Source organism: Lactuca saligna, chromosome 1, assembly GCF_052625555.1.
Source record: "Lactuca saligna cultivar CGN05327 chromosome 1, ASM5262555v1, whole genome shotgun sequence".
Taxonomy (NCBI): Eukaryota; Viridiplantae; Streptophyta; class Magnoliopsida; order Asterales; family Asteraceae; genus Lactuca; species Lactuca saligna.
The window spans coordinates 126368291-126383976 of record NC_136417.1 but is presented as its reverse complement, the minus strand read 5'-3'; the positions used below and the strand labels follow the sequence as shown (position 1 = coordinate 126383976).

The 15686-nt window shown below is 39.0% G+C and overlaps 1 protein-coding gene across 2 annotated transcripts; it reads right to left on the bottom strand.

The window, feature by feature from the left end:
- Nucleotides 1-1930: 1930 nt before the first annotated feature.
- Nucleotides 1931-4877, bottom strand: LOC145044236 (importin subunit alpha-1a-like). Of its 2 annotated transcripts, none has more exons than XM_078993117.1 (10): nucleotides 4647-4877; nucleotides 4012-4202; nucleotides 3811-3901; nucleotides 3654-3742; nucleotides 3449-3583; nucleotides 3177-3365; nucleotides 2931-3100; nucleotides 2658-2853; nucleotides 2435-2574; nucleotides 1931-2350 (listed from the first exon to the last, which is right to left on the bottom strand). In XM_078993117.1, exons 2-10 carry the CDS (start codon nucleotides 4165-4167, stop codon nucleotides 2089-2091), a joined length of 1428 nt encoding a protein of 475 aa, XP_078849243.1. In that variant the 5' UTR covers nucleotides 4168-4202; nucleotides 4647-4877; the 3' UTR covers nucleotides 1931-2088. The 2 variants fall into 2 exon arrangements, with proteins under 2 accessions (XP_078849243.1, XP_078849234.1); XM_078993108.1 differs by having other exon boundaries at nucleotides 4012-4190.
- Between the last annotated feature and the right edge of the window lie 10809 nt (nucleotides 4878-15686).

Genomic DNA, 15686 nt, shown 5'->3' with positions numbered 1-15686 from the left:
TTGATGAATTTTTAGCTAAGGAATAGTCTCAGTTTGGATTTGGGTAGCTTGTGTTAGTTGTTTTATTGTTAAGGTAGCTGTTGAGTAGCTCAGGTGAATCTTCTCACTATACTATGTAGGATGCTAGTTGTCTTTGTGACTTACATGGAAGACCAGGGTTTGGCCCCTGACATTTGTATGAAAGATCAAGGTTTGATCTGTGGCATTTGCATGAAAGGCTAGGGTTTGTCCCCTTTCAATTATATAGAAGACCGGGATCTACCCCTTCGGCACTTGTACAAGTGAATACCAAGATTTATCCCATGGCAGGAAGTGATTGTAAGATTATGATTTGTCCTATTGCATTCACCTGGGGTTGAAATAGACTCATTATGTTATGTATGGTATGTAGTATTTTGGGGAACTTAGAAAGTTTTGTGTTTACGATTTACGTTTAAATGTTTCAGGTACATCTGGTTCCAAATGGAAGGACCCGATAGAAGTGATTGTAACACTATGATTTTGCCCATTGCATTCACCTGGGGTTGAAATAGACTCATTATGTTATGTATGGTAAGTGGTATTTTGAGGAACTCACTAAACTTTGTGTTTGATGTTTATTTTTAAATGTTTCAGGTACATATGGTTCCAAAGACCTGACATGATTACATTGCATCCACTGGAGTTTCTGCATTTATGAACTTGATATTACTCTGATGTTATTTGAAACACTTTTGATATTCTACTTTTGATATTCTGATTATCTTTTGGGAAGTAATGAATGAATGTTTTGGGTTATTTAAAAATGAAAATTTTACTTACTATTTTTGGGACATTATGTGTAGGGATGTTATTCGGGTCGGAACCGAACCGAACCGACCTGAACCTAAATAACCCGAAAACCGAATAAGGGTAATTGCATGAACCGAAACCGAACTAATTAACCAATACGAGTTGGTTCAGTTAGTGTATTAATCGGTTCGGTTCGGTTATTACCCGAATAACATGAATAACATGTACAAGATGATTACGGACCTAATATAACCGAAAAAAAAAAACTCGAATAAACCGTATTATGATTCTATAACCCGAATAATAGAACAATAATGTACTTTTATATATCAACATAAAACATTCAAAGAGTAACATAACACAATAACACATTGAAAGAATAACATTTACATAGTAGATTAACATAATGAGAATTAATTTCTTTATTGAGTTGGAGCCTAATTTTCCATGACTAGACCAAGTAGGAATTTGTGAATCCTTAGAGATAATAGGTTGGGTCGATTTTTGAAAGTTTGAAACAAGAGGAAGGATCGACAAAAGTGATTTCGAGTTTGGAAATAGATGAGAAGATTGGTCGATTTTGAAACGATGAGAACGAGTTTAGGATTTCTTTTTTCTATTATGAAGGACAAGGATAAAAATGTGAATCATGATTTTGATTTCTATCGATAAGAGAAATGGGACGATAAATGCTTATTTGGGTCGAGTATTTAGAACCGAATAAGTTTTAATTTGGCTAACCCGAACCAAATAAAGATAATATAGATACCGAATCGAATTGCTTATTTGGGCCAAATTCAATTCGGGTTTCTATTTGGGTTTTCGAGCCAAATTGTCATTCCTAATTATATCAACATTGTAGTATTAGTAAAAACATATTTAAATTTATAAAATTGTTACTTTTTTATTGTTAATTTTTGCAATAAATATAGTTACTTTTCAAAAACCATATAAAAACACACAAAGGGCGCACACACACAAACAAATTCTCTATTTAAGAAAAAAAAAAAACAAATTTAACACAAAATATTACTTTATTTACAAAAGTCTATTTAAAACAAATAACACAAAATATAAAACACAAAACAACAATCTACGGAATACAACTCCGGTATCCCGGAGGTAACTCCTTAATGCGATGTTCCGAACTAAGTTGTCATTTTTCAAAAAATTATAAAAATTGATTATTATTAGCAAAAAGTTTGAAGAGATAATCTTTTTTACAACTAAGAAATAATCTTATAAATGAAGTATAAGACGTCCTATGGTGCATGCATATTTCGCATACACAGCTCACATATACAGGTCATACACAGCTCACATATACATGTCAACAATCTGTTGAGCAGTATCACTAACTTCACCCACGTGTAGACTACTCAAATACCTAATCTTTTCTAAGGCAGGTGCTTCAGCAAAGGATGCTGCATAGGAGGAACTAACTTCAACGTCTAACTGCTCCTCTAGGCCTGCTTTCAAAATCTTGTTAATCCCTTGTAAAGCAAGGTGAACGCTTCCCAAATCATTGAGTTCAAGGATAATATCCATTGCGTTTACACAGTCCTTGTCCACGAAACGCCTATGAAACATGGTAACATGTAAGTCTGTATGAGAGGAGGAGAGGGTCACATATCATTTATAAGGGAATGGTGAGAGTAGAAACCTGATTTGTTCCGGTGAAGAACACAAAATGACATTTGCAACAGCTTGTCCTGCGACTCTTTTAACCCGAAACGGTGCATTCTCGACTTCTTTGATTAGCCTTTTAAGTAACTGAGCCTTGATCACATCCTCAATAATAGCCTATATTATGTTGAAAGCAAGATGGATTAAAATACAAGGAAGGAATCAAAGCCCAAAGGATACAGTATTACAGTGAGCATTACATGTTTGTTTCTTGAAGTGATGATGCTAGTAGTTATTGTACGGCACACTTGCTCTTTCATATTCTTGACTGGCAACAAGTTGGCCAGTTTTGAAAGGAAATCAAGATTTATAAAACCCTCAGTTTGATCGTTTGTGAGGTAGATTTTACAAACACAACAAAGTGCAGCATTGGCAACTTCAGCGGGGAGCTGAGGACTGAAGATCACAGAAAATATATAAATGTCAAAAGGGAAGGTGGAAACGGAATCAAACAGGAGAAAGTGTTGACAGACCTCAGAAGCTCCAGAAGGCGTTGAGAGACCTTGGCAGCAAGCACCGCTTTATGTCCCTCAGCAGTAGCCTCGGAAATATAAAAGAGAGACCAGCATAAGTCTGTCAAGACATCTTTGTCTTTCCCCTTGGTCTTGATGAGATCCACAATTACCGGAAGAGCTGCTTTTGTCTGCAAATCAAAAATCAGCTACAAAAAAGCAAAAAAACAAAAAATATGATATATCGTATATGACAATTGACAATACCTGTTCAAACGGAGGAAATGGATATCCTCCGCATAAGTTGGACAATGTCCAACTTGCAGTTCTTAGAATGGGATCCTTAGCATCCTTCTCAAGCAACAAACGAAGCAAAGGAGTCAACGCACCGTTGGCAGAAACATGATCGCGGCTTTCAGCACAATCTCCAGCTATATTTCCCAATGCATGAACAGCCTGTAAGAAGAAGCAAGGTCATAAATGAGAGATTTCCTCCACCTCTGAAATTATGTACCAAGCATAAGCATTTATGTTGTTACCTGCTCCTGAACTTTATCTTTTGGAGAAAGTAGAAGTTTTACAAGTGCTGGGACCGCTCTGCTGTCTAGGACATCCTTTGTCCACTTATATACTACTCCTGAGGCAATGATAGAAAGACACCCAACAGCTTCAACCTGTTACAAAATGAATAATAATAAGGCTAAAAAGCAAATACTCAAACAGAGATAGAAATAGCATTATTACCTGAAGCTCGGCAGAATCCTCCCTACTTAACAACTCGACAATGCGAGGTACCAAACCAAGTTGTATAACTTTTGCAGTTTCTTGTCGTCCTGTGAAATGAAATGAAACCAATTCAGTGTGTGCGTATACATACATACATGTAGTAAAACATATATACCTAACATAAGGCGTTTACGAATTAGGACAGTTCCACCCAGCTGCAGATCTCTATCAGTCGAATTTACTTTAGCAGCCATTGAGACAAGATCCTTTTTACACAAGTCAAACAGATGTGTTTAAGTGAATGAAACAACAATAGCAACCTACGGTACATGAATAATCAGCAATTCGACTTAAGTCCAAAAAATACATAACAAACCTGCTTCACGATGTTGGACCTTTCAATCCCATGATCACGGACCGACAGTTCTTTCCGCCTCTTAGCCATGCTCACTAGTCTTGAGTTCTTGTGAAAATCAGTCATTTGGTAGTAACTCCGGCGACGTAAAACTATATCCGCATCAAGGGCCGTCATTATCAATATCCAAAACCTTAGATCTGCAAATACAGCTGTTATAACAATTGAACTCCTTCATTCCACAAAATCTCCAAACAAATTCGTATGTCAATCAACTCAAACTCAATTCACTTCTTTTAATTTGCAATGTTTACTTAACGAATATCCACTTCACCCACATGTTACGAATATCCACTTCACCGACATGTTACGGACACACTACACCAGAGGTCACCAGGTCACACCAAGTCGCTCAATTTGTTGCCAATTTCACAATGAATACCAACACTCAATTGAAAACTAAAATCAAAAACCCTTAACCTTTATTAATTGCAAATAAAAATCAATAACTTGATATCATTCCACTCAACGCACAAAAAAATATATCCAAAACAAATAATCATATCATTGCAACCAGCACCACCATCCTATTCGTCAAACCAACACAAATCAAAGCGAATTTCAAAACTATAAAACCAAGAGAAAAGAGAACTCACATTACGGCTTACAGCAGTCAGCGGTGGAGAAGAAGCTGGTTGTGGAGTGGAGAGGCCTTGTAACAGCAGTCACCCTTCGTTTCCCAAATTCGAAATGCTTATTGGAATGAAAACTAAAAGAGAACGCGAGCGAGAAAGCGAGCGCGATGATTTGGGACTCTCTAACGGCGATTCCGTTTCCCGGCGAATGTCGCAGCTTCTGTCGTCTGTTTTTATTCAGCGAGCAGACCTTGCCACCTTGGGTCGGGCGGGCCCAATATACACTTTATGTTTAGACCGTGCCTAGACCTGATTTTATCTAAAGAAAATTAAAAAAATTAAAAAATAAAAACTAACCTACTCGGCATCCTAAATCGGTTTCGGATCCGGTTTCGGATCCGGTTTGATCCGGTTTAAAAACTGGTATGGTATTTGAACCGGTTGCTCTTATGAGTTTCATCCGGTCACAAAAATCAATTTAAAAACTACCTAATTTTTCATTAATATTAATTTTTAATGTTTAATCACATACAACCATATGTCTCTCATATAGCCATTTTTTTTGGTTTAAAATCATTTGTCACTTGTTAGCAAGAATTGCATTATTTTAACCACAACAGTCGAAAACACTTAAATCTCTTAAAATTAGAAAACTTTCTATAATCTTTTGAAATTATGGCATCTAATTGTTGTCAGTCTCAATCTTTTAGTAGTGTTGGTGCTCGTCAAACAACATAGTAGTTTTTGCAATTAGTATTACAAAGAGAAACCCATGATTTTGCAACATTACGATTTACGTAAAATGTCGAACGATCTAAATAAAGATCAATGCAATAAATGAGGTTTATTTTTTAGGGAATAAGGATATACACTTGAAAAAACATACCCAAAGATCCAAAATAAAGTCGTTGTATTGTAGTCGCACCACAAAATTGCAATCATGCAAAATCTTCAAGGGTATTAGCATAACAAACAGAAGTAAATATGAGGGAGAGAGTGAAGAACAAAATTAGCATTGTCTCATACTTGTCTTTCAATGATTTACATGCCTTATATAGTAGTGCCCACACCCTATAAATTATCTTCATCTCAGGGTTTGCTTAATTATGATATTAATACTGTAACAACCTAAATTTTCTAACGTTAGCATGGTTAGAACTATGTTATATTTCCTTTATTTAAATTGGACTATGCACGGTGCCAAAAAGATATGAGAGGGCAAAAGTATATTAAAGTGAACCTTGAGCCTATTCATGGTGTAACATTTGTAAATTTAGGCTAGACATTTAAGATATAGTCAATAATATTAGCTAAACATGTGGTATACGTAATGACTATCTCGTGGATAGAAGGAGCGCTTAAACCCGACTTCGTACGAAGAAGTTATGCTTCTTTAAAATTTCACGATTAACCCGACACAACTATGCATGTAACAAAAAGTGAATCGGAGATACGTTGCTTATTAGCGTAAGTAATCTGAACGAAAGTCGTAGTAATTGTAAAGCGAGAGTGTGCATATAAAGAACGCCTAAATCTAATTTCGTATGATGAAGTTATAATATTTCAAAGTTTTAATATAACATGTTGCAACACAGAAATCGAAATTAAAATTGGTTGATTATTAGCCAAAACAATCTAAATGGGAGTCGGAAATCTCATAAGTATGAACATGTCGATATAAAGATAGTCGAGAATGAAGTTCGTATAAAAGAGTTATTATTTCGCATGGACTTTAACACTCTAATCTCTATTAAAATATGAATTTAAAATAAAGTGAGAACTAGCTATTGAGGCCTAAATGAAAATTGTAGGGCTCATCGAGAGGATTCTTGAGATACAAAGAACGTCATGTAACAGCTCGAAAAAAGAATAAAAATGTTCATTTTTATTTTTTAAAAGAAAACAAAAGTGCGGCATCAAGTCAGACCCTTCCCTTTAGTACCGGAAGTACTTGAAACCACAAATGGAAACTATAAGCAAAGTCTTAGTGAGTTTCCCCAATGTACCACATACACAAAACATATAAGTGTCATGAGCTACCCCCATGGTCTTCTCTCGCAACGCCGATGGCCAAATCCTGGTCTTACATACGAGTGTTATGGGCTACCCCTATGGTCTTTCCTTGTGATGCCGAGGGCCAAATCCCAGTCTCATACACAAGTGCTATGGGCTTCCCCCATGGTGTTTCATACAATTATCACATAGGCAACAAGCATTCCACATAACAAGAAATGGGTCTGCATTGGTGCCTTTAACCCATGGATATGGTAATAAAACTCACTTTAACTGCTGAAAATCCCAGATAAATGCACTCGGACTGTTAGACTAGATTAATCCTCGTGCTAACTAAACAATAAAGTCGTAATAAATAGTTGGGTCATAATCCAGATTAAGACTTACAACACTTGCATAATATCCAAGGTGGGATGGGCCAAACTAGACTTCAAAGCCCAATAAAATCCTAGGCCCAAACCTAGAAACACGCATAATTGATCCTCAAAACATACCGATCGCGAACTCACCTAAAATCGAACCTTATGACGTACCAAACCTTAATAAACCTTGATTATTTGCTATGCCATTACCAACCACTGCTTCGACGAGAAAAGATGATCAAAACAAAAATTTACGTATTACAACTGTAACAATTGGTAAAAAAAAAAAGGTCAGAGTTCGGTGGTCAGACCACCGCGAACCGCTATATATTAATGACCAAATTGTATGTGACTTGATGTTTATAATGTATATTAAATATATTATATTTAAATTTTCCTTTAAAAATATCCTAAACTTCTTAAACCATCTGTCGAATATGATTCTATTAATCTCGAAACTTTAAACATTAATTCATAGAGTTTGGTATATTGAAATTGAATCCCATCTATGTTTTTGGAACAACAACGACCGACACATTAAGCAAACACTTTCAGAAAAATTTCGTGAGGCAATATGATGACACGGAGAAATGGAACTTACATCACAAATATAAATTGTACATATTTAACACCCAGTTTACCTTTTAAAAGTCAAAAGAAGACTCTCACTTTTAAAAGTCAGCCAAACTTCAAATTTAAATTACCCTTCTCTCTTTAACTCCCTATCTCCCTTTGGATTATCTCCTCAATCGCACAAGCACACTTCAATTACACATGCACTAGATTTATCAAATATATATGTATCTACAAGTCTTGAGTATAGATATACATGTGTATAAAAAGAAATACAACCAAAAATACATTCAATCTCATAGCAATACCTAGTACAAGAAATTGAGCAGATTTGCACCCATATGCACAAATATAAACCAATAATGCAATACACTCACAAGATCAAATTTTGGATTTCAAAGTACAGAAAAATCTGCCAAAAATCAGTTCATATCTTAATAATATCACGTTTCCCTCCTCACTCTACCTTGAACCCCTCTATTCATTTCTTTTATGGGAAGCATAAACCGAGACCCCAAAAGAGAGGTTGCTGCCCCATCCATTCTAGGTTCATACCACCTATACTTGATGAGATAAACCAACTCCAAACACCCTCCTTTAATTTCAATTTTGTTGTCACCATCAAAAAGAGGGTTAATATTATAAAAGCCTTAAATTTTTAACGCGTAATTGGAAAAAACCCTAATGTTTTTTTTATTATTGTTGTAGTCTCAACTTTCTCGCAGAATTATCACTCTAGCCTACTTAACGAGTTTCATGGTTAAGTTGGTTAACTTTTTTGCAAAATTAGTCCTAAAAAGTTCAAATTTAGTCATTGAGGTTTTGATGAGATTAAAGTTTCTTTTAATCTGTGAAGATCGATTAGATCTTGAACAAGTAAGTAAATAACGACGATACAAACACAGTAAAATAACAGAACAAGATTGAATCAAACGTGTCGAATGATTAAAACAAAATCCTCAGAAGAGCTCGATTAAGAACATCAACTGTAGAGGATTGGAAGGTTACAAGAATGATCAAAGAAACCTTTAGACGTCTGGAAAAATCGTATTCTCAGATCTCTAAAACCTTAACCTAATATGCATGCAAGCATAAGCTTATATACAAAGCATAAAAGACTCACGGTTGGACAGGCCCAAACCGTAATACAAAACAATATAAGTAGACGAGCCCAAAAGACGCAATCTATAAAGCCCAACAATCTCCCCCTTTGCGTCAATTTAGAGCGAGATCTTTATTTATTACTTGGGCCAGCAGCCGAAACTGGTACCTTCTTCACAGTACTAAACAGACACTTGGTGATGGAAAGAATGGTCTGTCTAAACCGGATGTACCAGTTAATCATATCTTCAAAATACTTAACATCATCGGCTGAGTTCTCTTTACACCGTTTAACAATAAATAGCACATGCTCCAAGCAGGTTGTGGTGTAAAGATGCTTATCAGCTAAAGCGAAGAGACATTTCTGTCCTTCCGCTCTAGTGAACATAACTGTGTTACGTCTTGGGTCAATCTTGCCCAGCTGCATTTGATTGAGATCACTGGCCAATCCCACAGGAGCAATTTTGGGTTTCTTTTTGAAGACTGTGGCGACCTCCTGATCCATAAGGGCAACCTCCATGATGTAGCAGATTAACATCCTTTTGACATGGTCTAGAATGGGACCATATTCAGCTTCATTGGTCAAAAGGATATTATACAGGACGATCCAATCATGAGGATTTAGATTCGGTAGATCTGCCAGAGAGATGAGATGAACAGATTTTGCAGATCCCCGAATCAGTTTGAACCGAACGTTTATAAAACGTCCCTCAGTGTAAGGTTTTAGCACCCGAACGTTGACAATCTTCTGAGCGCTCCATGTAAGGAATTGAGGACGAGCAGCCGTCAGATAAAAGTTAATGAGCTCCCTGTCAAGCTCAGCGTTCGGGTGAGGGACCTCAAAGATATTAGAGAAGACGTGAAAGATAAACGCCTTTCGAGTCAGCGGCATATCGAACTGCGAATCGATAGTGTTGCTGCAGTCGAACGATATGACCGGCTCGAGCCATAAGATGCTGGGTGTTTCGATGGCCTCTTTAATTAAGCGTTCCCTGGTCCAGGCAGGGAAGAGAGTCTTTCGGCTCTCAAGGAGATCATGGGCTTCTTTTTGCTTGCGTTCGGCTTCGGCAGCCTCACGCGCCTCACGACTGGCATCATCACCAACCTTGCGACTGTTCTTTCGTTTCAAAATGTCGGCAATAGTCTCCTTGTCACCTTCTTCATCTACGTCCTCAGCTATATTTTTACCTTTGTTCTTCACACCCGAACTTAAAATTTGATGAGTTGAAGATGGTTCAGTTGTGTGAGTAGCTTTGGAGGAAGGAGGTGGTTTTGAACTTGCCTTCTCATCTCCCCCTTGTTTCGGAATGGACACAAAACTTGGGAGGCCTTCGACTTTGTTAAGTAGATCGATGGCTGGAGAGAGCTTTTCAGCAAGGGATCGCCTCACCGAAAAGTTTAAAATTGGATCGTGTGCTTCCAGGATGTTTGAGATGACAGCGTGGACATCCGAAACACACGTCTTAACCACCTCCCGTTCAGAGCGAAGATCTTCCAGCTCTTGTTGAGATTGAGAGAGTTGAGTAGTCTTGACGTCAAGTGCAGTTGTTTTTAAAGCCAGATCGTCCATTAAAGAACGCTCGGATGTCAGATCTTCTTGTAGCTTGACGAGACGAGCATCACTGGAGGCTGTAAAAGCCGAGTTTTCGTCGCTTATGTTTTTACATAGATTGGCGAACGAAGGCAACTCCGATGAGACAAAGGAGACCAATTGTTGGACAATCGGTTCCAAAGATGCCTTTGTAGCAGCTGCACTTTCTTGCATGGACTGCAGTAGAACGGAGGCATCAGAAAATAGTTTATCAACTCTTTCGGTCGCTACCTCACAAGCTCGGGTAGATGCCTGAATAGCAGCAGTTGCTGAGGCTGCTGAATCATGTTGAGCCCTGGTGAAGGCATCAACAATCTTCTGAAGTGCAGCTTCAGACAGGATTGATTGTTGGTTGGACGAGGAGGCGAGAAGGAGATCAATCTTCTCGTTGAGCTGTTTGAGATGTTTCTTAGTGACTGGTGCATCATCCTCTTCGTCACTCTGAACTTGAAACGGACTATAGTAGACCGAATCAAAGATCATGTTGTCTCCCCCGAGATAAGGGTTTTCACCCTCAGAGGCATTGTCATGAGATGAAGAGGGTGGAGAGGTTGGGGGTGTGGAGGGTTTAGTAGGAGAAGGTTGAGTGGGTGAAGGTGTAGTTTCGGTTGGTGGTTCTGTATGGGTAGTTTCGGTTGGTGGTTGTGTATGGGTAGTTTCGGTTGTGTGGGTTTTGGGTTGAGGAGGTTCGGCTACATGGGGTGATTCAGTGGTAGTGGTGAAGATTTGTGGAGGAGAAGGAATTGGGGAATTGGGTATTTCGATCTCTGGGGTAGGGGATCGAGGTGGTGTATTGCCTCGTGGAGGAGATGCATCCCCTTGAGAGTCGTCAGAATCCGAACTCTCACCCTCAAAGTCACTCGAAGATGAGGGTATAATAAGCTTTCGCTTTGGTTGAGTCTTTCTCTTCTTTGGAGGGGGGGAAGGTGCAGCTTTTGTCTGTTTCCTCTTCTTAGGAGAAGGCCCCTTTGAAGGTTTTGTTGCTTGCTTTCCTTTGTCCGCCTTTTTACCTTTGCTCAGTGGTTTATCTGCATCATGGATAGATCTGAGCATGTCCGGGGTCAGATCCCTTGGACCAGAAGGTGTTAGCTCCTTGAGCTTTCGAATCAACCTGCTATCCGAAGGTACATTACCATACATGGACTCTGGAATAGAGCCAATAAAGGAGAATTTGGAGGCATCTGAGATGATGATCTTCTTGGTGTGGAAAGTACCAATGGAAGTCATCGATGCACCTTCAGCAGTGGGAACGTCGAATCTGTCCATGGCCCATTTAGTGATCAGAATCCAGAATCGGGCCAATGAACCTTCAGAGTGTCTGGATGAAGATGAGAGGCTCTGAATAAGTTGTTGCCATAGAACAAACCCGTAATCCAGGTTGATCCCATTATAAACTCCATACAGAATGGTAAGGAACAGACGACTGGCACCGTCGGAACCTGAACTTCTCTCCGACAGTCCCTTGAACAGGACTGTAAATAAACCGTTCCATTGAGGCGGTAAGCAAGACTTTTTGAATCTGGCAACGGATGTAAGAACCTCCGTGTATCCCATGTTGTAAAACATGTTATACATATGACCAATTTGTATGGACTCCGGATGGACCCTGGATGAGTCAGAAGCAAATCCGAGCAGAGAGCAGAAACGAGGGCGAGAAATGGAGGTTTTGTGGTCTCCAATCTCGAAAAATACTCGGTCGACAGCCCTGTCGTAATATGCAGTCGCGTAGACCTGGGATAGGGCCGTCATTGGCACCGATGCGATTCTGGATAGTGCTGGTTCGAGTTGTGAATATTTTAAGCACTCTATGACCGGCGACATGTAAGGATCATATGCCTTTGGGTTAAGATCAATTACCAAGCATTGCTGTGGGCGAATGGGAAGGATTTGGGATGTAGCATGAACTGAAGAGGATTTAACCATGAATGCAAGTGTGAAGAAGATGATGAACAGGAAACTGTATGGGAGAGTTTGTGTTTTGGAAATTTTGAGAGTGGTAAAGAGGTAAAAGGAGGTATAACGGGCTATTTATAGTGGGTGGGAAGAGAGAGAAAGATCGTTTCAAATCTCGTATGGATGACAGTTGGGACGGGCGATGATCACGTAGGAGAGAGAGTGTCAGATTCCTAGGACCACGTCGCCCAATAAGCGCCGTTTCATAGGGACAAGCCGTTACTGTTTAACCACGCGCATTAAATGCCACAGGACAAAGAAAAACTTAGGATTTTAAAAGGAATGTCCGTTAATATTACGATCAACCATTTATAGAGAAATGTTGAAAGGCTTCTTTTAATTAGGCTAAAAACGACTGGTTTAAAAAAAAAATCTCAGAAAGAAAGATAAGGACAAGATCCCAGGGGAAGAAAAGTTATGGGTTAATAACATTTTCACAGGAATCACATAAAACTGGAGATTTTAATATGGTACTTTCATCAATTCTTTAGTAAAAGCTTGAACAATATAATTGTTCACCGTCAATCCGTTAGGTGTTGAATTTTGGGTTTCACTTAGTTCGTAGTGTCACAAAACTAAGATCATAAACACAGATGTTGTGCAACCATAAACCTCAGTGGTAAGTGCTGAGAGTCTCAAGGGTTACCATGATGGAATGAGTGAAGTGGAGAAGAAATAAGAGATGGTGTAAGATAACAAAAGTACCTCGACTGCGAGAAGAAGGACCAAGCAGGAAGTTCTTAACTCATATGAGAAAAGAGTGAGGTAGCTCACGATTAGAATAAATGAAGTGGCCTTATTGGGAAGACAAGGTTTGTGTATACCAGGTCATGAAGGCCTTTATTCAAAATCTTATGAGGCTTGAGACACATACAGCAGCATGCTTCTAGGGACATGAAGGAAGTTCATAAAATGTATCCACATAAACGAATAATAAAAAAATTTTGGAATTTTTGAGGTAAACCGAACCCGAACCTTTGGTTGGTTTCGGTTGAGAAAAGTTTTGAAAAACCGAACCCGAACCTTCGGTTGGTTTCGGTTCTACAAAATTTTGGAAAACCGAACCCGAACCTTCGGTTGGTTTCGGTTCTGGAAAATTTTGAAAAACCGAACCCGAACCTTCGGTGGTTTCAGTTAAGAGAGTTTTTTTTTTTTTTTTTTTTTTTTTTTTTTTTTAATCAAACTAGTAAAAACAGAATTGTACATACAATACACAACATTGAGAAACTATCTTTGAAGAAATGAGTGGGTTAGATAGTTGACACAAACCCTAACGTTCGGTTGTTATGTTTATGTTTGAGAGGTAGCGTGAGGTACTGATTCAGATTCCATCATACCAAGTCCTTGCAATATTTTATTGAATGATGTTTCAGGAAGAGCTTTTGTAAAGACGTTAGCCAGTTGATCAGTGGTTCTTATGAAGTGAACTTCGACGTTTCCATCTTCCACGTGATCTTTGATGAAGTGATACCTTAGTGCTATGTGCTTGGTTTTGGAGTGCTGCACTGGGTTATGACAGATCCTAATTGCACTTTCAGAGTCACAATATAGTGGGATCTTCTTCATATTGAGTCCGTAGTCTCGAAGTTGGCTTTGGATCCAAATCACTTGTGATGTGCAGGATGCAGCTGCAATATATTCCACTTCGGCAGTAGACAGTGACACGCATGTCTGTTTCTTGGATTGCCAGCTGACTAACTTCCCGTCAAGAAATTGACATCCACCAGTTGTGCTTTTTCGGTCGAGTCCACATCCTCCAAGGTTAGCATCAGAATAGGCTTGAACAAAGAAGCCTGAGTTGGATGGATACCATAGACCTAAGGAGGTGGTTCGCTTGAGATATCGTAAGATGTTCTTCACTACAAGCATGTGAGGTTCACGAGGATTTGCCTGAAATCGAGCACAATAACACACAGAAAACATGATATCAGGTCTGCTAGCAGTTAGATACATTAACGATCCAATCATTTGACGATAGAGCGTGATATCAACAGCTGGTTTGTCTAGAGATGGGGTAAGCTTAGTGCCGAATGCCATTGGGACTTTAACTTTCGAGTCTCCCATCATACCGAACTTTGCTAGGAGAGTCTTCGTGTAAGCTTCCTGATTAATAAAGATGCCTTCGGGTCCCTGTCTTATGTTTAAACCAAGGAAAAAGTTAATTGGACCCATTGAGCTCATTTCTAACTTAGTCTCCATCAGCTTTCTGAATTCAGCCGTTAAGCTTGGATTCGTGGAGCCAAAGATGATGTCATCGACATAAATTTGAACTATCATAAGGTGGTTACCTTCCTTTTTGCGAAAGAAGGTTGGGTCAACCGAACCTTGTTTGAATTTAGACATCTTTAAAAATTTTGTAAGCGTTTCATACCAGGCTCTTGGAGCTTGTTTAAGGCCGTACACAGCTTTATCCAGAATATAGCAATGATTTGGATGCTTTTCGTTCACAAACCCAGGAGGTTGCTCCACGTACACCATTTCCTCAAGTTCTCCATTGAGAAATGCACACTTGACGTCCATTTGGAAAACTTCAAAGTTCTTGTGGGCAGCATAAGCCAGAAATATTCTAACAGATTCTAGCCGAGCTACTGGAGCAAAAGTCTCTTCATAGTCTATCCCTTCCTCCTGACAATATCCCTTTACCACCAGACGGGCCTTGTTCCGTATAACATTACCTTCCTTGTCCATTTTGTTCCTAAAAACCCATTTGAGACCAACAACCGAAGCTTCTGGAGGAGTTGGAATTAGGCGCCAGACTTTGTTCCTTTCAAATTCGTTCAACTCGTCTTGCATTGCTTGAACCCAATCAGAGTGATCAAGAGCAGTGTTAACTGTCTTTGGTTCAACTTTTGATACGAATGAATTGAACATGCAAAACTCTACCTTTGAAAATAAGGAAGTTTGTTTTGCCTTCAGTTGTGATCAGGTCAGAACCTTTTCAGATACATCCCCAACTACTTGTGAGACAGGATGATCTCTGGTCCATTTGATAAGAGGAGGGTAATTTGGATTAAAGGTTGGGTCTAATTCAACATTGATTATTTCGTCTAGCTCAGATTGGCTGTCATAACCGAGTGTCACATCATCATGTTCCACCTCAGTTGGTGTACTTTGGAAGATATGAGGTTCGTGTGATTCTAGTGGGCCTGAGCTTCCTGGTGTTGAGACCTCTTCGGTTGAAGTTGTGGAATTTGGCTCCCCATGGACTTGAGCGTTTGGCTCCCCCTCGACTTGAGCACTTGGCTCCCCCTCGATTTGAGCTTCGTTGGAAGGAGAGTCGTTAGAGATTGATACTTCTTCATACATTCTCCTTGCAGCATCTTCGACAATCTGCTCCATGTGATCAACCTTGTTATCTGCTGCACCTGCTTCAGAAAGTGAAGCATTCTCTGGTTCGTCAAAGAGCTCCAGAAATGTCTCGAATAAATTAGCAACCGAGACTGTAACCATGCCATTTAGAGGAAAGAT